The 23997-nt window shown below is 43.7% G+C and overlaps 1 protein-coding gene and 1 long non-coding RNA gene across 3 annotated transcripts in view; one reads left to right on the top strand and one right to left on the bottom strand.

The window, feature by feature from the left end:
• The window catches only part of LOC127687668 (uncharacterized), a 31374-nt gene extending 27885 nt beyond the window's left edge, over positions 1-3489 (top strand). Inside the window, exons 4-7 of the long non-coding RNA XR_007978460.1 lie at positions 801-914; positions 1833-1929; positions 2499-2566; positions 2799-3489. This is a non-coding gene — a long non-coding RNA (uncharacterized LOC127687668). The remainder of the gene's footprint in view (positions 1-800; positions 915-1832; positions 1930-2498; positions 2567-2798) is intronic.
• Positions 1-23997, bottom strand: part of Plekhh2 (pleckstrin homology, MyTH4 and FERM domain containing H2) — a 99093-nt gene that overhangs the window by 30241 nt on the left and 44855 nt on the right. The window contains exons 7-17 of one of the 2 annotated variants that reach the window (XM_052186491.1): positions 20695-20880; positions 18487-19445; positions 15648-15723; positions 14201-14295; positions 13485-13629; positions 10283-10410; positions 10064-10174; positions 9528-9614; positions 8049-8207; positions 4711-4791; positions 1903-2082 (exon numbers count right to left, since the gene is read on the bottom strand). In XM_052186491.1, the coding sequence (XP_052042451.1) occupies positions 1903-2082; positions 4711-4791; positions 8049-8207; positions 9528-9614; positions 10064-10174; positions 10283-10410; positions 13485-13629; positions 14201-14295; positions 15648-15723; positions 18487-19445; positions 20695-20880 (2207 nt within the window). The remainder of the gene's footprint in view (positions 1-1902; positions 2083-4710; positions 4792-8048; positions 8208-9527; positions 9615-10063; positions 10175-10282; positions 10411-13484; positions 13630-14200; positions 14296-15647; positions 15724-18486; positions 19446-20694; positions 20881-23997) is intronic. The other variant, XM_052186493.1, reaches the window with a different exon arrangement.

Below are 23997 nucleotides of genomic sequence, written 5' to 3'. Positions count from 1 at the left end.
TGACTGCAAACTCAGAGATCTGCCTGCCTCTGCCTCCAAAGAGCTGGGATTAAAGCAAGTGCCATCACTGCCTGGCGTGTAGACTAAATTTTTATGATACTTGATACTATACTGAAAAAAGACATATTTTCTGCATTTTAGCAATACCTAACATTATTAATTTTTCAGATAAAAGATATTGTCCCATTGAACACCTGCTAGTTAAGAGGAACATTTATTATATTTTTCTATCTTTAAAAATTTCTGAAATAAAAAAATTAAAATAATATAACCAATTAATTTATAATAATTTTCTTCATACAATATTCCTTTTAAAGAAACATCTGGGATCAAATCCAGACCTTGCACATGTGTGACCACCAAGCTGCATCTGTGGCCTCCCTAGTGAATGATTTTGGAAAATAACAGGGGTCATGGTGAGGAACCGGACTCTAGGGACTGGCAGAAACCCACCCAGTGGACGCTGCCAGAGCTTCCTGGAGTGCTCCCTCCAGTACCGAATGAGTGCTCCACCTCCAGGGGGGTTTCACAAAAGTTTTTACATCTTTGATGATTTGGAAATTTGTCATTTTTCACTCTTTCCATCTCTTTGATTATAGAAGTCAAAATTCTATGCATTCATGATTAACTGCCTTAGTAAGCTCTTCAGCGAGCCTTCTCTCACTTTGCTAGTGGAAATGTAATTTTTTTTTAAACCAAATGGGAAACAGTAAACACAAGTGTCTGGGAACCTGGATTCTGGATTCAGGGAAATGGGTCTAAATCTCAACAGGTAAGTGTGGCTGTTTTCCTCTCTGTAGGTGGAAACAAAACCATCTCCTGCAAGAGTAACTGTAAGGATAAAGATGTCTACAGAGGACTTTGCCTGATACATGTGTTCAAACACCACCACCAAGACTAAGACGCTATTGTTTGTATGTCCAAGACACTGTAGCCACTCATGGAATATTTTGAGTTTTTCTAATATAACCTAATTACCTTTATAATCTTATTTGATATAAAGGATTTTAATACATATCTACGCTTATTTTCTGTGCATGAGCATCTCAAATGCATGTATGTAAGTGCACCCCTTGGGTGCATCATGTCATTAGAGCCAGGAAGAGAGCACTGGAGCCCCTGAAACCAGCATTACGGATGGCTATGAGGGCTGAGCCCCTCCGCGTGGGCGCTGAAAGCCAAACTGGGTCCTGTGCGAGAAAACCAAGCACTTGCTGCTGAGTCCTGGATTTCAGAACTTTAAAGTTTCTCTACCAGGGGCCACTGTATTTTCTTACCTTGTATCTCTTTCTTAAAAAGCACTTTTGGTTCAGAGATAAAAGCTTTTTTATTATTCTTTTAGCTCTTTCAATTCATCCAGAAATTAATTTTTTGATAGTTGTATAAAATGAAAAATTATGTTTTCCTTAATAGCTAATTTCATCAAAATGCAACATAATAATACATATAATGAATACACAATTCATTTATTTACCATCAATTTGTGATTCTTCCTGTATCCTAAATAGTTATATACACATAGCAAATATAATTATTTACTTTCTATTGTTTCTAAACCAAAGATTTTACTGGAAAAAAAACCCAACAAAGAATGAAGCTTGGAGCCTCACGCTCACCAGGCACGCCCAGCCTGGGAGGCTCATAACTCTGCACACAAGGAGCTCCCATCCCCCATGGCCACCATTAATTTTGATCTTGACACAAGTTCTATCAATAGACTGAAGACTAGTACATTTAGATGAGGTTTATTTCCAGAGAGGTAAAAATCCTAGAAAATAGAAATTAAAAGTTTTTTTTTCCCTCCCAAAAAATCTGTTCTTAATTCCATAAAGTTGACCTGAAACCCTCAGTACCTTAAGTGACATTGGGTCACTTTAGAAGAACCGCGAGGATATTTGATACCTTTTCGTGCTTGGATCCAATGAGCAGGTAGGTAGGGCCTTGGTCCTTGGGGTGGACGATGATGGTGTAGTGGGTGGACAGCAGATAGCGCCCACCGGTCTCGTAGTCCTCATCCGAGTCACAGGACCTGTCCACCTCCTCCACCTTAGCCTCCCAGAGTTTGATCTGACCTAGAGGGAACTGAAGCAAAGGCCAGGGACACTAGGAAAGGCACTGTCCGTCTCCTCCTGTTTGAGGTTACTGCCCCTTCCTCTTCCCCTTTGAAAGGCATGCTTTGAGAAATGATTACCTCACTGAAATCTAATCAGCCATGCTATTACAACATACAACAAAAGGCAGAGACCCTAACTGTGGTATAAAACCACCAAGTGAATATCCATTTAACATTTGAGGCAAAAATAACGAGAATGCACTCAAGGGATGGATTACGTGCTCAGGATATAGATATATTTCAGCCAAAATACTCAGTGGACTGTCTTCCTCACAGATTGGTGAGTGGTTTCGCTAAGCTAGTCAATCAAAAGGTAAAATGTAGACATGGGCTCCATATTGTCCTCAGAAAAAAATAACTAGGCATTGATGTCCTGTGTTCTCAGACCATTTATCAAAGTGTGTGTCACACATCCCTGAGAAAGGCCATGGTTCTTTCCATTGCAATTTAAAGGTAAGCAAACCATCCTGCAGCTTGTTTTGTTAACGTTTATTCTTTTACTAACATAAGCCATTTAGTAGATCTGTATTTAAACTTTTATGCTAGTTAAGGATACGGCAGAGCATTCTTCAAATTTATAGCTCCTAAAATATTTGGCCAGGTTTGCAGATGTCTGCAGGGATTACCTCGTTTTTTCCCTTTTTGATGGGGAAGGGGTTGAGACAATGTCTCACTGTATATGCAGGTGCTGCAGTCACCTCTCCGCATCAGCTTCCTGAGTCCTGGCTGCAGTCCTTGGAAATGCCATCCTAACCACAAAGGCATGCGCTCTCCTCCAATTCCACGGTGCATTCCCAGGCTCTGAGCTCAGGCTCCCTGCGCTGACCACCTGCACACGGTGGGCTATCTCAACCAAGCTCATGGCTCTTGTCCCAGGCTACGCTAGCTGCGCCCAGATGCCTAGCTCCAGACTCATGTCCTGGTCCTGGCTGTCCGGCAGCATCCCAAGCTCCCTTCTGCAAGTCTACCTCAGCCACCTGCTTCCCACTGCCGTCCCCACCGCCCTCAATGACTTCACCTTTCCAAAAGTTTGGGCCCAAAACATTGACAGCACCACTGACCCTCTTGTTTCACTAACATAAATTCCATCAACAAGACCTCCAGAATATATGGCCGCTTCTGATTAGTGCCTTCGCTTCCACCAACCACAGCTGTCTCGGACTGGATTAGTCTAACAGTCTCCTGATTAGAATCTTCCCTGTTCCCTCCAGTCTGTTCCTACGTAGAAGCCTCGCGTTCCTGTTAAAGAGGGCGAGACTGTGGCGGCTCTGCTCAAAATCCTCCAGTGTGTCTTATTTCTCTCAGAGTAAAGGCAGGGGGTGGTGGAACATGGCACGCCAAAGACACCCTAATAAATAAAGATTATTTGTGCTATATCTACCTAGTGGCTGGTTAATAATAAGGACTACTTAATTAAGTATACTGTCTTTCACATAGAATGCATTTGACTTTTAAAAATTTTTTATTTTATACCTATGTGTTTGTCTCTCTCTATATATGTCACCTGTCTGTGGTTCTAGGAGAGGCCAGAAGAGGCTGTCAGATTCCCTGGAACTGGCATTACAGGTGATTGTGAGCATCTGTCTCAGTGTGGGTGTTGGACCAAACCAGTCCTCTAGAAGAGCACCCAGTCCCTGGCCTCTATCCCCTCAATTTATCTTAAAGATAAATCCACTTACTGGACCATTGTGAAACTGTGTCCCAGTTCCACATCAGAACTGTAATGCCCGATTTTCCGAGCATCAGTTTAGCAGGGAATGCTGAGGGTCGCTCCACACTGGGCATAGACCTAAAGCTTCAGGTCGCACTCTACACACACTCTCCCTCGAGCTGCTGGACACATCTAACGGCCGTGACTGCTAACTCCCACGCCATGCAAAGTGAAAACAATGGCCCGAATGCTGAATGCAATCAGGAGACCCTGAGAGTACAGGCTGAGAAAAGGGTCCAGGGAAACAACTGGCCCCCTGGTCACTGGACAGAGTCTAGGGTCATTGACTAACCAGCCACAGGCTGCTGACTCGTCATTTTATACGAGCCTGAGGCTCATCAATATTGGCTAAATTCATGTAGTTGTGGTAACACCACAGTGACTGGGTGTCCACAATGACCTGCGACCATTTCACCTTTGGTAGATGGCCTATCTTTCTACTTTCAAAGTGAAGATTACTCCAGTTTCTGGGAGTGAGGTGGATATTAGTTTAAAAATGAGTAGACAGGCTGTAACGTGTACATGGATGGACTGGTAGGGGGATCCAGGCATCTAAGACCTAACAGAGTGAGTTCCTTTCCCCCACTGCAAGCTGCTCACATCATGCGGCCTTTTCTAATTGGTCAGAACACTGGGGCACTTGAGTGGCTAAGGAATGTTAGCAGTAAAGCAAGGCTTTTCTCTTCCAGTTCTTAGGAACAAGCTACTAAGCTAAAATTTAAAATTAAGGCCAAGCAGGTTATTGTCTCAGTAGTAAATATGAATGACACCAAGTTACCAAAAATTCTAAAGTTTCACCTAGCAACAGAAAAGTCAAAAAGAAAGCTTTTTAAGCTAGCACGAGCAGAATTCTTTCTCTCATTGGGATATTAAGACAGGTACATACCTTATCCTCTTGATTACGAAAATAATACAAGGTCTTTCCGACAAGCATGCACCAGACTCTCTTAGAGTAGCCATGTTTTACCTGAAATTATATTTCAATGGATTAAAATGTAGTTCGGAAGTCTGGAAAACTGCAGTATAGTTTATTTGTCCTCTGAGGCTCTGCAGGTGCTGGCCCAGAACAGAAGTCACACACACACACACACACACACACACACACACACATAGATCCTCAGGCAAGTGACTTACCCAGTTACCCTATCACAACATAGGATTACCTTCCTGGGCTATCGTTTGACCAAATGAGGAAACACATAAGATCAAAATATAATAGTAACTGCAATAAATGCTTCCTTCCTCACTATATAAAGAGTCAAATACATGGCCTCTCTTAAAACCACAAACCCAGCTAGCCTTGCGGCATTCGAAGCTTTGGTTTAAACAAATAACTCTGCCTGATGTTTTGATGGATTTAGAATGTTCCTTAAGAAACAACAACAACAAAATGTTGCATTTGGCACGACACCCCTCAGTTTAATTAAATTTGGAAACATGTATTTACAGAGGAATATCTTGGGCTTTTAAACAGTGCACTGCAGGGCTGTTTCCTCTTTCTTTACACAGCTCTGAAAGAAGGTTCCTCAAAACTGGAGTATAATTCGTGTACTTGGAAATGATTTATTTTTAAAATAGAACAATGACTACATCCAGACCAAAAGTGGGAACCTTTGTTAATACTATAAAGCCGTGCTTTACAAATGCAAACACAGACCATCTTTATGCATTCATCTTATACTAGGAGTTCTTCAAACTCTGGATCCGAAAGCATTTTAACAAAACATATTATACTAGACAAATCCTTATGGAGATGCAAAGGCGACCTCAAAGACTTGGAAGATCAAATAATTTAAAAACGGAATTTTGACCTTTGATAATAAAGGCTTCCCATGTCAGTGGTGTTGAAATGGATTTTACCCTAAGTCTCTGACAACACACAAAACTGAAGCTTCCTTGGTGCCCTTCCCTTCCAGTCATCCTATCCCTAGAGTGTCTCCAAAAAATCCTGTCACCAGCCTTGCTGACTTTAGTATCTACAAGAAACTCCTATGATACAAACTCACATTTTTGAGTGTTTTTGATGGGCCACAGAATGCCTGAACAGGCTTTACATGTTTAAACGAAATGTCTTTCATGTTTTTAACCCTTGGGGGTTGTCACTATAACTATCTCCCATTTCACAGTTGCAGACACTGAAGCACAGGGCCTGTAAGTAATTTAATCCAGGTCACACAGGTCGTGCCTAGGTTGTGGCTCACCCGTTCTTCCCCTGCTGCCTCAGCCAGAGTGTCTCTTCAGCTGCGCTTTCCATTTCCAGTAACGTCATTTTTCACGTTTCCCACCCCGCCCTTGTCTTCACACCCTATCTCTTTCTTCTCCACGGGAAAAGGCTTCTGTAACTTACATCCTGCAGCCTCTGACCACCACTGCCTCCCACTCCGCCCTCTCTTTCAGTCCCTTGCTCCCCTTGGACCTTCTTTCTGTCCTAGGTCCTCTGGTCCTGGTCTCTAGTGTCTTCCTGCCTGCCTGGTCTCTCCTCCTCCGCCAACCTGGGATTTGATCATAAAACAATCCTTGCTCCAGGGCCCATGATCAAACTGCATTCCTATGCCCCTACCAAATCCATTCAACAAGACTTCACCTCCGCATGCCTTTAAATAGCCCGGTGGAGGGTGAGAAAGGGGGAAGCCGTGGTAGGTGGGTATCCATCCGGAAAACAGTATTAGCCATAGTGAATGACTGCTGAAACTGTGGTGAATCTGTGGAGGGACTTTACATCCTCTACTTTTGTATCTTTGAAATTCTATAATAAAAACAGAAAGCACCACCTCAACAGGCAGGCAATAAAGCAAGTCAAAAGCTAATTCTGGAACTCAGGTGATAGAAATAGGGGTGTTTGCTGTACAAATTCTTCCAAATCTATTTCATATTTTAAAATGTACATAAGATGTTCCTGACCCTATACTCTAACATCTCTGCTCTAACTCATGCACTGACTGGAGATACCAGAGACAAGAGAGCTGACTGGAACTGCAGCCATTACAGCTAATTGAGCCCTCCGGAATGCGAGCAGGTCCCTTGTGTCTCAGGCTACACCATTTCCAGCGACCACAGACAACCCTTTTCCCACTTTTGTCTTAGGGAGACCAAGGAAACCAAGGACATTGGAAGTGACCTCATTCCACCATGTCCCCCTCCTGCAGATGTCTGTCCACAGCCGTCCTCATGCCCTTCCACCACGCCCTTCCACCACGCCCTTCCCCGAGTCCCACCCACTTACTTCTGGATCTCTATCTCCCAGGTCTCTTGGCGACTTCCCTCAGCCTGTAAATCCAGGCACATGCCTTTCCCATTCTCTTTGTCACCCAGCTGGACTCCTTCTGAAGTACTGGAGAGTCTAGACAGCTTGTAAACTCACATTCTACACTGGCCTCCCACTTCCCATCCTTCTACAACATGCTATCTTCCCAGAGCACGTCAGGCGTGACCCAACTCCTGCCCAAGGGTTCCATTCCTCGGGTTTCTTGGTCTCAGGACTTTTCACCCTCGCCCCAACACGCCCTCCATTTTAGAGCATTCTATTCTCTACCCCCTACTCTGAAAACCTACAGCAGGTCCTTCTCTGGGTGACTTCTCTCATCTTCATTGCTAACTGTCACTTAAACGATGCCAAGCCCTCCCTGCTCAGCCAGCTCTCTCCTCCTGAGGACACAGTGCTGCACTGACCACCGGGAGGTCACAGGACGACTGTGTGGGGTAATGTCCACCTTTACCTGGTCTCCAGGGATGGAGCTCAGGTTGCCAGGCTCACGTGGCAAGCATCTCCAAGAGCTGAGCCATCTTGTTGGCCTGTGATGCTTCTTAGGTAAGATGTCTTTATGGGACCCAAAACATCAGCCTGCCCATCTCCTGAAAGCTGTTCCTCTCTCACAAGTGTTCTTACCTGGTCCCATCTTTCATCTGGATACTTATAAAATCTCATCTACTTCCTAAACCCAATCCAAACAAACTGGTTTTACTGCTGGCCACCACTTAAATCGGTCTTCCTGTTTCCTTTCTCATCACGGTTCAGAGCTCATGACTTCAGCTGTCCTTAGACTCTGTCATGCCTCCCACAAATTCATCTTCCTCAGCGAGCAAGCTGTTAACAGCATCCACATGGCCACGTCCCCGTCACAGACCCTGGAGGACTCTATTTTTTAAAGAAATTGCTGAGGGAATCTGAGCCCCACTATTCACAACGCTCAGGCTTACGGATGCCGCTGAGGAAAAGGGCCCCACCTTGGTGAGCAGTCCCTTCACGGTGGGTTTGCCCTCGGGCTGCAGGCGGAGGGGGTTAGCAGCTTGAACTCGTAGAACATTCTGCAACACTTTGATCCATTCTTCCAGGATATTGGGAGAATCTGCCGTCAGATAGTACGTGTGCTTCTCTGTGGTCAGCTAGAACGGGGTAAGAAGAGGCGTTAATGATGACCTAGTCCTGTCCAGTCGGGCATCGTTACTGACAGGGAAGTGCATGTGGTTCACCTTTAGCCACTGTGTGAGAATGCCAGCCACTGAGTCAAAACCCTTCTCACGTGGGTCTGACACTCTTCAGACTTCTAAATCTAGGGTTGTGGCTTTATATCTGTAATTGTCACACATTCCTTCTCTCCCCTCAGTGTGACAAGCTCTTGGCTGTTGAACAGAAAGACTGAAGATGGCAGGTAGTGCCCACATAGCTAACAGTGCAAGAGGGGATTGTCATGGAGAGAAGCGACACCACGAACTATCATCAAATGAGAAGCCTACACCAATTCCTGGTGCTACACGTGATCATTTACCAAGAGCTCACAATATTCCAGTCTCAAATTAACTGTGTTGCCAATTTCCCCAAAATTTCAGGGCTTTACAATCAATTCCTTACAGTCATGCTCCACGACAGAGCTTTCCCTGATTCTATTTAACCTCAGGCATCCCCGGTCCAATGAGAGCATCAACCGTGGAACATTTCTAGCCAAATTTTTACCCTCCACAGGAACAAGACAAAAATCATAATGATGATGATATGATAACAATAATAACACAATGGGTGTTCAGCAGTGGGAGCGCTAAACTTTAATCCCAACTCTTGAGGTAGAAGCAGGCAGATCTGAGTTTGAGGCCAGCCTGGTCTAGAAAGTGAGTTCCAGGACTGCCAGGGCTACTCAGATAAAACAAACAAAGGATCCCACCACCACCAACAACAAATGTTATTGAAACATTTCAGAAGTGTCTGAATTTAGAATATCTCAGAGCCTGTTTTAAATTTAGCAGATTTATGTGTGGGTGAGACGGGAATCAGCCATCTTTGATAACACTTGCCAGGACAGTGCCTCTGGTCAACAATAGTTTTCCCTCCTTGAAGTTCATGGGAGAACTAATTGTCATTGTCCGATTTTATGCTAAAATATAAGGGTTCTTGAATTCAATAGTATATTATGTCACAAACACCTCAGAAATTCATTTACTGGATAAACCTCCCCTAACAGCCCGATATTTTGAGAGCTGGGAATGCCCAGGAGATTAAATAAAAACTCAGGGAGAAAGGCACAGGGCAGTGGTAGGAAATACCTGTACTTAGTTTAAAGTACAGGGTTAGCTAAAAATATTGGATTATTACAAACTTTTGCATCAAACTAATTCTAAAATGAATAAAAGCACACCAAATAATTTAATCCCATCTGAGAACTGGCTTTTATGGTACCAACTGAAAGAATAATGAATCGGAAAGATGTGTACCTGAACCGTTTGCTTGTTATCTCCCCGTAAAATACTGCAGCATGCACTAAGTTCAATGTGGCCCTGGGGTTTCCGAATGACATCACTCTGTACGCAAGGAGGAAAGAGAGAGAGGTTAGCAGCTATAACAGCCACTACAGAAGTGTTTGGTGTCATTAATCCATCATTAGCTTTTAACCTGCATTTCTATTTATGTAGGTGCATGTCTTGCTTGCATGTCTGTCTACACATAGTGAGCATGCAGTGGCTATACCACCCAGAGGGGCTGTCAGATCCCTTGGGACTGGAGTTATGATGATCTCGAGCCCACCATGTCGGTGCTGGGAGTGACACCAGGATGCTCTGCTGTTCTGCAGGGGCAGCCAATGCTGAACTGTCTCTCTAGGCCCCATAATTAATTTTTTTTATTACAGAGGAAAAAGAAAACCCATCTGGGAGTCTGTTTTATAGCGTGAGGAATTCAGGCTCCAACAGGAGCTCTGCCAACAGGAGCACTCCCAAAAGGAGCACTCCCAAAGGGAGCACTGCCCACTCACTGGAGACTTGTAGTAGAGTAATTCTCCGCCTTTAAGAACAAACCACCTCCGCTTCCAAGTCTTGACTCTGCTGCTCATTTTTAGTAGGTACCCAGATTTTTCTAATAGTTCCTAATGAAAAGAAAACATTTGACAATGGGATTTTGTTTCCTTCTGGGAAGTCAAACTAATAGATTCATTCTTTTTTTTTTTTCTGTCAAAGTCTGATCCCACGTTTACATTTTTCCCATTGTCACTGGAGGCCAAGCAGGTTTTGAGGAGTTTCTGCTCAGGCTGTGAACACTCTGTGTCTATGGGATAGGCATCCGGAGGAATGGCATAATCGCTCTCAGAAGAGTCAGACACACCTAGAAAGACAAAGGTAGACATCGAGTCACTATTTCCTGTCTGCACAGGCCAACAGCACACAGGTAAGTTCTCCTGTACATGGCAACTAATCCTACATCATAAACCACCTTCACAAGATCCATTCCCATTCCTTCAGCCAGGGAGAACTTTCAATGCAGGAGACAGAACTAAGGTTGGAACTGTCACACAAATTTCCATGAAAGTCAAAAGAACATAAATAATAGTTTGGTATGATTGGAACAGGGAGTTTTCTCACATATATCAAATATCATCCAAGTTTACAAGTGCATCTTATTAAAAGATTTAAAATATGTGTATTTATATATTGATACATGGGCAATCAGATGTTGAACCTCAGAACTCTTTATGAGAGTCTAGTAAACTATTAACCAGCTCACTGGCTTTAAAGACCCTTCACTAAAGATACGCGCTATAAGCCTCAAAGACACAAACATGCTATTCATACACTGACAGCTATGAAGCAAAAGGCAATGGAACATTTTACACTAATTGAGTTGACTTTCTACAAAGTTTCCTGTGAGTTACAAGCCATATATAGATGTTAAATACAAGTGGAGATTTATAAACACTAAGTGAAGTCAGAACGTAGGCCAATATGCATCTAAAAAGATGGTTACTAAACGGCACAGAGGAAGACCGCTCATATAATATTAGTCTTTGCTTACTTGTTCAGACAAACAACAGTTGTCTGACACAGATACCAGACATGTAGAACCTCAGAGATCATCCTAGCTAATGTTCTCATTGTCTAAGCAGAGACGGCTCCAGAGACGGCAGGATTTATGCAAAGTCAAGTTACTAGCCAGGGGTGATTTTGTAGGGCAAAGCTCAGATTCCAAGCCCAGGGTAAATGTGCTAAGCCCTGTCCGAGGTGCCAGGGCTAGGAAGCACAACAAAGGAAATGTCTGAGTCCTCTTGCAACAGAGTCTAGTGAAGGAAAGCAGACACCCAAGAGGTAATAAGTGCAACGACAACAACAACAACAACAACAACAACAACAACAACAACAACAACAACAAAATGAAATACAGAGCAGACTAAAGTGTATGGGACAACCAGGCCACCAAAGAATGTCAAGGATGATGATCTGAACAGGTTGGTCAGGGTGGAGCCCAGCCATGTTTGAACAGAGCCATGTGGAGGATCAGTTACACAAACATGGAGGTCAAGCACAATGGTACACATATATAAACACGCCCAGCACTCGGGAGGGGAAAGCAGGGAGATAGGCAGAGGAAGGCCAACTTGGGCTACAGAGCAAGTTCAAGATTAGTCTGGGCTACAAGAGACCCTGCCTCAAAACAAAATAAGCATTAAAAAAAACTGTAGCTGGGCGGTGGTGGCTCATGCCTGTAATCTCAGCACTTGGGAGGCAGAGGCAGGTGGATTTCTGAGTTCGAGGCCAGCCTGGTCTACAAAGTGAGTTCCAGGATAGCCAGGGCTACACAGAGAAACCCTATCTTGAGAAAAAAAAAACAAACCTGTAAACAAGAGGGTCAGTGAGGTCAGCCTTGACTAAGGGAAGAGAAGGAAACGGTTGAGCTTAAAGCCATAACAGGGGAGCCCGACAGCTGCTGTGAGGAACACTAGCAGCTACAATCTCAGCAACAACGTGACCATGTAACCACGATGGAGCAAGGAGACTGGCGAAAGCCCAAACACTGACCCACAGACAGCTTAGTGGCTCCAGCTGAAGCCCATGGATTTGAAGATGGTGGCAGTTCAGAGCAACACATTTTGAAAATCAACACAAATCCAAGGCTTTCCTAAAGTACAGGTGCCACTTACTGAGATCAGCTCTCTCTGTAACCTCTGTCTGTGCACACCATTCACTCAAAGCTGGCCTGGAGAGACAGCTCAAGGACAAAGCCGGCATAAGCACGAGGACTTGAGTTCAGATCCCCCAAATCCATATAAAACCAGAAACAGCAGTGAGCCTCTGTGATTCCAGCACAAGACAGGGACAAGAGGCTCCTAGAAGCATGTGGGCCAGCTGACTCGTGTGTAAAGCCTGAAGCTGTCCTCTGAGTTTCACACGGGTAGTAAACACATATGCACACATACAACTTTTAAATTATCAAAAGCTATACGTATGTGTGAAGTAAAGTTGCAGTTGTTTCCTACATTAATATCAGATTAGCCAACACAAATCGTAGATGTGTTTTCTTGACATTTAAGAATTTAAATAATGTTGCGGATGCCAGAAAGTGCTTGATGACCCGAGCCTTGACATAGCTGTCTCCTGAGAGTCTCTGCCAGGGCCTGACAAATACAGAGGCAGATGCTTGCAGGCAACTGTTGGATTGAGCACAGGGTCCCCGATGAAGGAGTTGGAGAAGGACCTGAAGGAGCTGAGGGGGTTTGCAGCCCCATGGGAGGAGCAACAGTGTCAACCGGCCAGACTCCCAGAGCTCTCGGGCACTGGACCACAAATCAAAGAGTACACATGGAGGGACCCATGTCTCTGGCCACATATGTCTCAGAGGATGGCCTTGTTGGACATAAGTGGGAGGAGCGGTCCTTGGTGCTGTGGGGGTTCGATGCCCCAGTGTAGGGAATGCCAGGGCGGGAAGGCAGGAGTGGGTGTTGGGGGAGCACCCTCATAGAGGCAGGGGGATGGGGGATGGGATGGGGATTTCTGGAGGGTAGGCCTGGAAAGGGGATAACATTTGAAATATAAATAAAGAAGATATCCAATAAAAATAAAATTTAAAAATCATCAAACAAACAGAAAAGTATAAATAAATCTTCCCACAAATTAGACAACATGCCACAACTATAAAAAACAAACCTCATTTTGACCAATTATTTCTTTTTATAGTAATATACTACTTTTAATAACGACATCAGCAATAAGATTAAATGAAAGAGTGGTTTGTGTGAAATCACTGAGAACCATGTAGAAAATTACCACTAGAATATAAATGTCTCAGTCCTAGGCTAATGCCCATTTCATTACTGTTTGCCTTCTTAGAAATCCTACCGAGGTAAGTCCTGAACCAACCTTCACCGTGTGCTGGCACTGCCTCCTGCACATGCGCATTTCCCTCACCTCGCTTCATGGCTCTGGGACTGCTCGGCCCACTGCGGCTGCGCGCATCTGACTCGGACATCCGGGAGCTGGCCCTAGAATTGTCCTCTTCGTCTGAGCCAGAGGAATCATCCAGGAAAGGGCTGCTACTTATTTGTGTCGCCTTCTAAAGAAAAATAGAACAGCCCCCTGAATCCACCTCTAAAGTCACTGTCTGCTTTACACATGTAATGCTCTACGGAAAGTGCTTACTGGTACATAGTTTAAAAGAAAGAAAAAATAGCATATTTTGACATCATGAAAATCTGTCTTCAAAACCTTAGATTTTAATTAGCTAGGAATTTGTCATTTATAAAAGATTCCTGAAAACATAAGACTGTCAATATCTGATGGTCCTTGTTTTAATTAGGTTCTTCTGGCAAAGAAGGGGACCCTGGCAGGAACACAAAGACCTTTCTAAATTAGGAGTTTCCATTGCATCATTAATAATAAGCTAACATCTCGGGGTGGGAGTAAAGAGAGTCACATCATAATCATCTTCTCCAGGCCTTTCTGTTTCTTCTTCTTCATCATCTTTTTTTTTTTTAAAAAAAGATATATTAATGTGACCATTTAAAGCTCTACAAAGGGAGGAATCGATATAAAAATGTCAAGAGTGGAATCTGCAGCTTGAAGAAAGCTTCCCTGACTATCCTGAAGAGAACCACATGTCTAACAGCGAGAAATGTGTTCATTACCCCCTTCAACGTTGTGTACACTGGGGCTGTCATATTCTTGTATATGAGAGACGTGTAAGGGCCTGCTGCCGGGTAGGAAAGTATGTTTGCAGAATCTGAAACAGAAAACGACATTAAAGAAATTCCTTCCAACTAGTACACTGGTCTATTTCTTATGGATATATACTGAAAAGAAATCAGATTAATAGGTAGTGGTTATTAATAGCATTCTGCTTTACGCATTATGACATTTCTAGATCTGTAGCTACACTTTTTTGTCTCGTATTTGTGACGGGGACTTTCTGTGGAGCCACAGCCAGCAGTGGTCCTCTGGCCTCGGCTCCGGATTGCTGCCATTAGAGGTGATATAACCAGCTACAGATAGAGTGTTTTTTATCGGTCATTATTTCCTCACACATGCCAGCTCCCCAATTCTAAGTTCTTTGACAGCAGAAATCTTGCTTTTACATCTTTAGCCTCTCCAGTGTTAAGAGTTAAGCATAAACGACCACTGACTGATTTAGTAAGTGATCCCTTTGAAGATGTTCTCTGAGGATTTGGAGCCCCGATGAACCAGTTGGAAGTCAGACAGGTGGGAGGTAGAAGAAACCCACCGGAAGTGTTTCTTTTCTTATTCTAGACACTTCTGTGTGAACTATTTTGTGTTACGATTTTGAGACAGGGTCTCATGTGACCCAGGCTAGCCTTGAACCAACTATTTAGCTGAGGCTAGCCTTTAGCTCTAGATCCTCTTGCCTCAACCTACCAAGTGTTGACCTTATATTTTTTATAGTGAGAATGACTATTTCTGTTATAATTTTTGAAGGAAAGGGGAAAATAATATACAAACTAATATTTTTTTTATAACTTTTGTAGCTTAAAACAGATAAAATGCCCTTGTCTTTTTACTTTGCCTTGTGTGTGTGTGGAGGGGGGAAGGGTTAAAATAGTAAAGAACAATCTATATCAGGACTGAATATATTCATGCCTTTATCCTAAAAAATAAACATCAATCTTAACACAAATCAGCAAGCATTTCCTGAACACTTACATATTTCCTTTACTCTAGTAACATTAGACATTTAGGAAGGTCTTGCCTAGTGAAAGAGTAATACAAAATCATGTAGTTTAAAAAACCCCTTTATTATGATTTTTTAAAGCCATAAACAGTAAAACTTACCATCTTAAGCATTTTATGTGTATAATTTGTTGCTATGGTAGAGTTTAATCACCCTGTTATAAAATGACTCTTCAGCTTTTCTTCTGAAACTTTATACCCACTAAAGAGCATCTCCCCTTGCCCAGCTTCTGGTGAGCACCACCCTACACCGTTCTGTAACTGATCGCTTTGGTGAGTTTTTTAGCAGAAGCACGTGCTCCTGCCTCTCTGTGGTTGCATCCCATTTCCTCTGAAGCATACCCGTACTCAAGGCTCACCCGAATCACAACATGCAAAGAAAGCACTTACTTTTATTAGCATTCTCCATATTGAAGGCCTCAGACACTCGGATGCCTGATTTGGCTACAGCATATATCCTGCTCTCCTAATATAAAAGAGAGATTGCACCAGGCGCTTACAGCCATGAAATGATTACAGTGAACACAACACCCTTCCTTTGTTCTTCAGACAACATCCACTAGAGTATAAAATTCTAGTTAGTGCAAAACTCATCAGTGCTGATGAAATGTACCACCGTGAAGATTTCATTCGGCAGTCAATCTATTATTTGTTTTTGTTCCCAAACTTTGGCCTGGTATCTTGACTTTAGGTGATTTAAGAACAAGCCTGAGAGAGTTTACTGGCAAGCACTGATTTCAGGTAAACCCCTTCTCTAACACAGTGACATTCTACATGTGGTTAAAGGGGGAAACTCTGGATAGCCGTTGCATGAAGCCAGCTGCTCACAGTCACTAATTACACACAGATATCATCTTAATATCTGTTACCATAGCTCGGATAAAAAAGAAAAATTTACATTAAGAACCACAGCAGAGCATCAAATGTTACTGCCTTCTTATTTCAATATACATTTCAGTAAAATAAAATACGTTGGGTCAAATAAGAAATGGATTTGAGAATCACACTGGAATGATTATCTTGTTCCAAAAATAGCTTATTATGTTTCTTCCTCATCTCCAAGAAAGATCTCTGAAATGGGTGCTGCAAGGTTATCATTACCAGCCAACAAGAAGGATCCCAGTGGTTCCCAGTACATGAATCACCGTGCCATGCCTTTTATAGAAGGGTCTAAACCTTTGAACACAGTTGAACACAGTTGCCTGGACCACAGCAGGGAAGGCAGCAGATGTCACGCTGTTCTACTGGGCTGGCCAGTGGCGACAGGAACTGGTACAAGATCATTTGTACAACAGGACACTGAAGATGGGGGCCTGTTGGATGCACTAGTGCCAAACAGAATGGGTGTGCTTTCTTTGAAGGGATTTACACACAGAGACGAGCGGCAGAGGTCAGCACTAAAGCAATCTAAGAAGGAACTTCAAGTCCACTGGAGTCTGTCTCATGTGAGCACAGGACAGAGACAGAAGCAGGGAGGAAACTGGAGAGAGAGTCACCATAGATGAGAAGACAAGCCAGGTCACTCAGAAAGCAGGCCATCAGAGGTAGTGCTGGGTCAGAGCTTGCCCTACCAGAGTGATTATTACATTCTCCATGATACTCTAATTCAAACAGGGTAGGCGTGCTTTAATGAGTATCTTACTGAGGCAGCTGGAACATATCCTGAAAACCTGAAAATGTGACCCTTTGAACCTTTGCCCTGGGTCAGTACATTAGGAGTCTGAGAAGCATTCGACTTTTCCAGGACCAAATAGCTTGAAAATACGAAAAGAAAGAAAAGGTAAAACTGCCAAATAAAATGAACTTGAAAGCTTAACATCAGTCTCTGAAGATCTTCAACCAATAAACAACAACGACAAAACAATTCTCAGCATTGTGTCGCCTAAGGGTGACAGAACTAGAATTCCAGGGAGCCACAGGCCATTGGCTTCTCCTTTTTTTTTTTTTTTTTTTTTTTTTTGGTGCGGTGCAGAATTTAGCAATAAACAAGAGGCAGTTTCATGTGGACACTGAAAGGAAAAGATGTAAATACAAAGCAGACACACCTTTAAGTCTGAATTGATATCAGGGCAGCCATGGCCACTGTAATTTGCTTACAGTCATAGCAGCTACTAAATAAAACAACCATAATAACAATTAGAAAAACCCAAAACACCTGGCATCCCAGATGTTAAATTGTCCCAACATAGTGGGGAAACCATAAATCTACAAAGAAGATCAATTCATTTAATTTTAAAGGTAGACTACTGGGGCTGGCGAGATGGCTCAGTGGCTCCAGGTGCTGGTACGTTAGGGTGACAAAGTTTGAGCCTTGGAACCTCCATGGGGTGGGGGAGGGGGAAGAACTGTGCTCTACCCCCCATATGTACCCTGCAGTGTGCTCGCCCCTACCATCAATACATAAATGTCAAAGCTTATAGACAGATTCGTTTTTATATCAGGCAATGTAGATATTCCTGAAGAAATATCTAGTCATTGACAAGTTGCTTTTGTAGTCACAATGTTTCCAAAGAGAAAACAGCCTCTTGTGGGTTAGTAGGAAGCTAATTTAGCTGAAGTAAGGGATTTGTAAGTTCACAACGAGTAAAGCGAAACCTCTGTTAATCAAGTGAAAAGCCAGACTCCGAGCTGTAAGACCTAAGTGCCGCTTCAGAAGCGCTGCAGCAGCGCAGCCATGGAGGGAACCCCTCGGTCCCACCCCACCCTCCAGGGCCTCCAGGCAACCAACGTGCCTGCTCTCCACATCAGCCACTCTTTCCCGCTCAGTCTACACAGCCCAGCACCGGTCCTCTCTCCTAGCTTTCGAGGAGTAGCTTCCGCAGGAAATAAGCATCTTCATATTGGATGAGTCAGAGCGGCCCTGGGCTTGCTTCCCTCAGGAGGAAGCCAGAATTATCTAGCTCCAGCTTGGGCCTGAGTGAACAAATCTAATTCCAAATTCTAACATTGAAAAGCTCACCTTCCCTGCTCCCAATGCTCTCATCAGTTAACTAAAGCCGTATTTTGAATTCCCATCTGTCTTGTTTCTCAATTGTTCAGAACATAGCTGGGAAGGGAAGGGGGAAACTGAATTCTGAAAACTGAGAATTGTCAGAACAATGCTGGATTTGAAAAGAAAAGGGGCTGGGGGTGGGGATGTGTGCGTGTGTGCTGGGGTGGGGGGTAGCGTGAAGCCTGAACACGTGCCGAGAAAAGGCCCCGCGCATGGGCTGCACCCAGATGTAATTACCCAAGAGGGGAAGCGGTGCAAAGGAGGCGTGGGGGGTTTGCTGCACGAGGCCTTCTTTGCGGCCTCGCTGTTTTCCTGGTCATCTGCACACGGAGGATCCTGGGAGTCATAGGAAAATAAGCCGTCATCGCAACCGGTGTCCATGCTGTTCACAGCTTCGGCCCCGGTACCGTCAACCACATCGAGGTCCGTTTCCTGAGGCCTCAGCGGCCGGATCATGCTTATAGCATTCCGGTTCATGCCAAACATCCGGTCCGAGCACAACTGTGGCTGACTCAGGTGCTTTTTGGTGAGTGCCACACTAATACTGAAAACGTTGGGGATCCTTAGCTTTGGGGATGGCTGGAATGGTGGCGGCACTAACGGTGTTCCTTTTGCAGGGAGTGAGTTAGGGTGTTTGGGGGTTAATGCTGGGGTTAAAACAGGGCTTGGGGTGTTGGCCTCGCTCGATGAGGATGTGTAATCCAGTCTCTGGGACTGAAATCTCTTATTCAGTTCGTCTGAGGAACTATCTTGCTCCTTTACTCCTGACTGAGGATTCCCCTTTGCAAGGTTACTCTGAGCTTTCCATGGTGCCTTCTGCTGCCATGAATACAGCTTCTTGTGCTCAGGTCTATTACCATCAAAAGTCTCTTCTTCGAATATAGAACTACTGTCATCAGATGCTGTGAGATAGGCTTCGCTGCCCGTCCTGCCACACTGGCCACCCTCCTCAGACGTGTGGCTGGAAAGGGTGGACGTGCACCTGGACTTAGATCTGCCCTTGCTTCCATCGTCCTCGTCTGAACTCCAGTCACTCACTGGAACCCCGGAATTCTGGGACGTACCACCATCCGTTGCAAAGCTTGCTCTCGTTTTCTGGTTCTGTTCTGAGCTGCAAGAGGTCTCGGGCAGCTTTCTCTGGCTTCTGCTGTTCTCTTGGACTTGGTGGTCAGCAGTGTTCTCTGCAATTTCCATCTCTAGAGGAAGACACAGCACATTGGCAGGTTGCCTTTAAAAAAACGACATGACTACACTGCACGTGCCCGCGCGCGGCCTGACATAACTACACTGTGGAGCTTGGCCGTGTCACGTGAATAAGGCCAGCTTATTCTATTCTTGGTTAGTTTTATGCCTTCTTAAGCACGTTTGAAAACTGCAGGGTTTACAAAAAAACATATAATCCTTATACGTCAGTTTAATTGTATCAAAAGTAAATTGCTTTTTTACAAATACGTGTGTTGGGGAACGAAAGTTGGCAGCAGTCTAAAGAGGGAAGGAGTGGAGTGTGAAGAAGGATGAATTTGACCATCAAAGAAAGAAGCTGCCAAAAAAAAAAAATGAACATCGTTACTTCCATTTTAGAAGTAAAGAAAATGACAACCCTTTTCTCATTAGCCTTACACCATAATGTAAGCACAAAACTGTAATTTCAGAAACCAACTTTGTGTCCATGCTTCAACACATAAAATGTGTAAAATCACAGAAAAAGTTTTTCCCTGCTCTCTGTTTAACTGTAACTCCACATGTTTTAATAAGAGCGACCTCTTTAAGTGCCTTTAGATATGGATTTAGTTTGTTAGCACCATGACAAATGGAATGCACCAACAGCTTCATAAATAATGACTTAAAACTCCAGAGTGAATAGAAAAGGAACTCTGAAAACATGAATATGAACCTCACAACTAAGGAACAAGAGGCCAAAGAAAGACGCTCTCAAGTTCTGCCCCAGGGATTGGTTACATTTTCAAGGTTTTTGTAAGAGGGATTGGTTACATCTTCAAGTGCTGAACTTCAGCACAGGCAAGCTCAGTGGTGCTAAGCTGACCACTGAAAGGGTTTCTCGGAAAAGTAACAAAATGTGAATAATAGCAAGAAACTGGTCACAAGGAAGCCTTCCACTGAAAAAGCATTATGCAGTTTTCAAAATGTCAAAACCCAGCCGAGAGGCAGCTTTTACTGCGGACATTTTTCTCAGGCTTTGGAAGGAAACTAGAACCGGACATAAGTAAGTTGCAAACTCAAGCTTCCCTAGGTCTTTTGGAAAAAGTTAACAAACAAGATTACCCGTGAGGTGTTGCTGCCAGGCTGCACCAGCAGGCAAAATTTAGAAGGAGACTGTGAAAATGAAGGGCACAGCACCAAGGCTAGATTATGTAGGCAGTATTTTCTTCTCTGAAGTAACAAAGAATCAAAGTAGTTATCAAAGTGTCCCCCACTGTTAAGTACCTTCTACACATCTTCCTTCGGTGAACTCAGGTTCACTGGAGGCCATCTTGCTCACTTCCTCGGATCTTACTACACAAGGAGGACTCTTGGCTCGGGACAAGAAGCATCCAAAAGTCAAATTGCTCAGGCGCTGCCCTTCGGAGGGCTTTGGGGTGGAGACACAGGATACCTTCTTCTCTTGGAGTTCTGTAAGGTCATTAAGCAAAATGCAGTTGAAATTTTTATAGTGGTTTATTAGAACTGCGGATTGAAAACATATAAAGACTTGAATAAACCACTCTTAATACCAGGGGAAAAAACAAAAAAAGACTGAATTTCCTCTTATACGTAAGTATACATTATACCTAAGTAATGGAAATCCTGATATAGAGCATAGAACCCTAAATCAGGGCGTGTGTTGAGAGGGAGGTGGTGGCTGGGAGGGAATCAGAGGGTAACGGTGCCTGCTGTCAACCCTGGTGACCTGAGTCCAGGCCTCAGATTACTAACTGTGGGTTTAGCCCATCTTTAGGGTAATTGACATTGTTGTTTGTAAGGTCAAAAGCAAAGTTCCTGAGGAAAGTAACTTCAGAGCATTAGGAAAACAACAGAAGTGAGGTGGGTTACCCTAAAGAGCAAATGATAATGAAGACAAACATTTCTTCAGAGGTGTCTTTAAATATTTTGTGTTGATCATCCATCACATAATGGATTCACAATATATAGTCATGATTATGTACAAATGGTCCTCATTTCCACCGATTCTGCGTCTGTAGATTTAACCAATGGTGAATCAAATGTATTTAGGGAAAAAACTGTCTCTACTGAATATATACAGATAGTGTACTATGAGTCTCTAAAAATACAGCCCAACAAATGTTTATACAATTTTTACCTTTCACTCAGCATTATAGTAACCTGAAGACAATTGCAGGAGAATGTGTGCAGACCATTATGCGCAGCCCGTGGGACATTTTATTTATGGACCTAGAGCATCCTCAAAGACTTTGGTATTCATGGGGATCCTAGACTCAATCCTCTGTGGATACTGACAAACAACTGCTTGTGTATGTATGTATGTATGTGTATGCATGTATGTATGTGTATATGTATACGTGTAATATATACATCTATTTTCTATTATGTGCACAATATATATAATATATAGTTTATAACATAGCCATATATATTTTGTAAGCATATTAAATCTAGCATATATGTGGTATCTCTGCTCCAGTCTGAGCCTAGTTTCCAAGGATCAGAACCACTTAGTTTCTAAAACCCAAGAGCCTGTCAGTGAAGACTAGAATTGCAAGCCAGAAATATCAGGGAAGTCGATAATATTTTGGAAATAGAAGTGGTCCATTCAACCAGTTTCAGTGATGGTGAGAGTCATGGAAACTGGAAGCCTTGAGTCTACATCTGGACCTATAGTCAGTCATAGCAAGTGTCTATCTTTTATCATCCAGATGGAGGAGATGAAAGCAAGTATTTTAGCAGGCCCTAAGCAGACTGTCATTCTAGGTGTAGTGGCTGACACCTGTAATCACAGCACTATAGGCTGAGGTGGAAGATGTACGCCTGGGCTACACAGTGAGAGAGAGCCTGTCAATCAACAACTTCATATATTCCTTCGGGAAACCAGTGCTGCTATCACAATCACATTATTAATATAAACATATTAAATATCCTAGAGTTATAACACGGTTATTATTAAGTACCAGGACATTAAAATTTTCTTTCAGCCGGGCAGTGGTGGCACATGCCTTTAATCCCAGCACTCGGGAGGTAGAAGAAGGCACTCTGTGAGTTCGAGCCCAGCCTGGTCTACAGAGTGAGTTCCAGGACAGCCAGGGCAACACAGAAAAAGCCTCTTAAAAACCAAAAATCATGTTCTTTCAGCCACACCAGTTCGTTCTTAGTGCATCACGTGGGACCCATGGTTTTGAGGATGTAAGGAAGAAATGGGGAGGCTGAGTCTGCAGAGCTCAGGACCCGTCACACAGCACTGCTTTGACCTAGTCCAGTCGGTGCAGTTGAGTGAACACAAGACATGTGCACCTATGAAGTCACCTCTTCTTCACCCAAGTGTGCAACTGAGTGGTTACCACCAGGACAGTGTCTACAGAACTCTCTGTCTCGACAGCTACACAAGCCTTTGAGGTTAGAAGGAAGGCAAACTCCACAATGGAAAAATACAAAGGACAACGTCCAGGCTGTAGGTTTCTATGATAGTCAAGAAACATGAGGCGGGAAGCTGGTGAGCTGGCTGAGCGGGTAAAGTGCGTGCTGCGTCTCAGGATCAGTGAGTGGCCCCAGTCTCCACAGAAAAGTCAAATATGATAACTAGCACAAGCCCCGGGCCCGGGTAGGGCAGACATAGGCAAATCCAGGCTCTTAGCCAGCCAGGCCAACCACATTAGTGAGTTCCAGGTTCAGTGGGAGACCCTGTCTCAAAAATACACTAGATAAAAGATGGTAAAAGAAGAGACAGGAAGTCGTCTCTGCTCTCCACACACATGTGAGTGCTCTGACACACAAAATGGATGGATAGAGAAAAGGTAATTTGAAGCAAATTTCAAATAATTGAAAATAATAACTGGTTTTTGTTTCTAAAGCAAAAATATCTGAAATTAAATATTGAAATCAGAGTGCAGCAGCTGGGACGGAAGTCCTTCCACCACCATTTGCAACGGGGAGCCAGGTGGCTCCACAGCTTCTGAGCATGGCCTGCCAGGAGAGAGTGATCTCCCAGCAGCTCTTTCACTTCTGAGCACAGAGGTGGGATCTCCACCTCCTCTCTGGAGGGGAACAGCTGGGAACACACAGGGCCTCAGATCAGTGGAGCAGCTGGGACAGAGGTCTTCAGGCTGCCTTTTTCACCAGGGAGCCAGGCAGCTCCACAACCTTCCATGTACAGACCCTGACAGAAGAGAGTTGGTCTCCCAGGAGTATGGACACAGGCTTACAGGCCCACAGGAGGGACAGGCTCCAGCCAGAGACAGCAAGACCAACTAACACAAGAGAATCAGTTGGCGAAAGGCAAGCACAGGAACCCTACCAACAGAGACCAAGGCTACTTGGCAACATCAGAACCCAGTTCTCCCACCACAGCAAGTCCCGGATACCCCAACACACCAGAAAAGCAAGAGTTGGATTTAAAATTGTATCTCACGATGCTGATAGAGGGCTTCAAGAAGGACTAAATAACTCCCTTAAAGAAATACAGGAGAATACCAGTCAATAGGTAAAATCCCTTAAAGAAATACAGGAGAACACAAACAATAAAGTAAAAGAACTGAACAAAACCATCCAGGATCTAAA

Source organism: Apodemus sylvaticus, chromosome 6 (genome assembly GCF_947179515.1).
Source record: "Apodemus sylvaticus chromosome 6, mApoSyl1.1, whole genome shotgun sequence".
NCBI classification, from domain to species: Eukaryota; Metazoa; Chordata; class Mammalia; order Rodentia; family Muridae; genus Apodemus; species Apodemus sylvaticus.
Note: the sequence above shows the minus strand (reverse complement) of the source record. Positions and strands in the feature narration are given on the sequence as shown.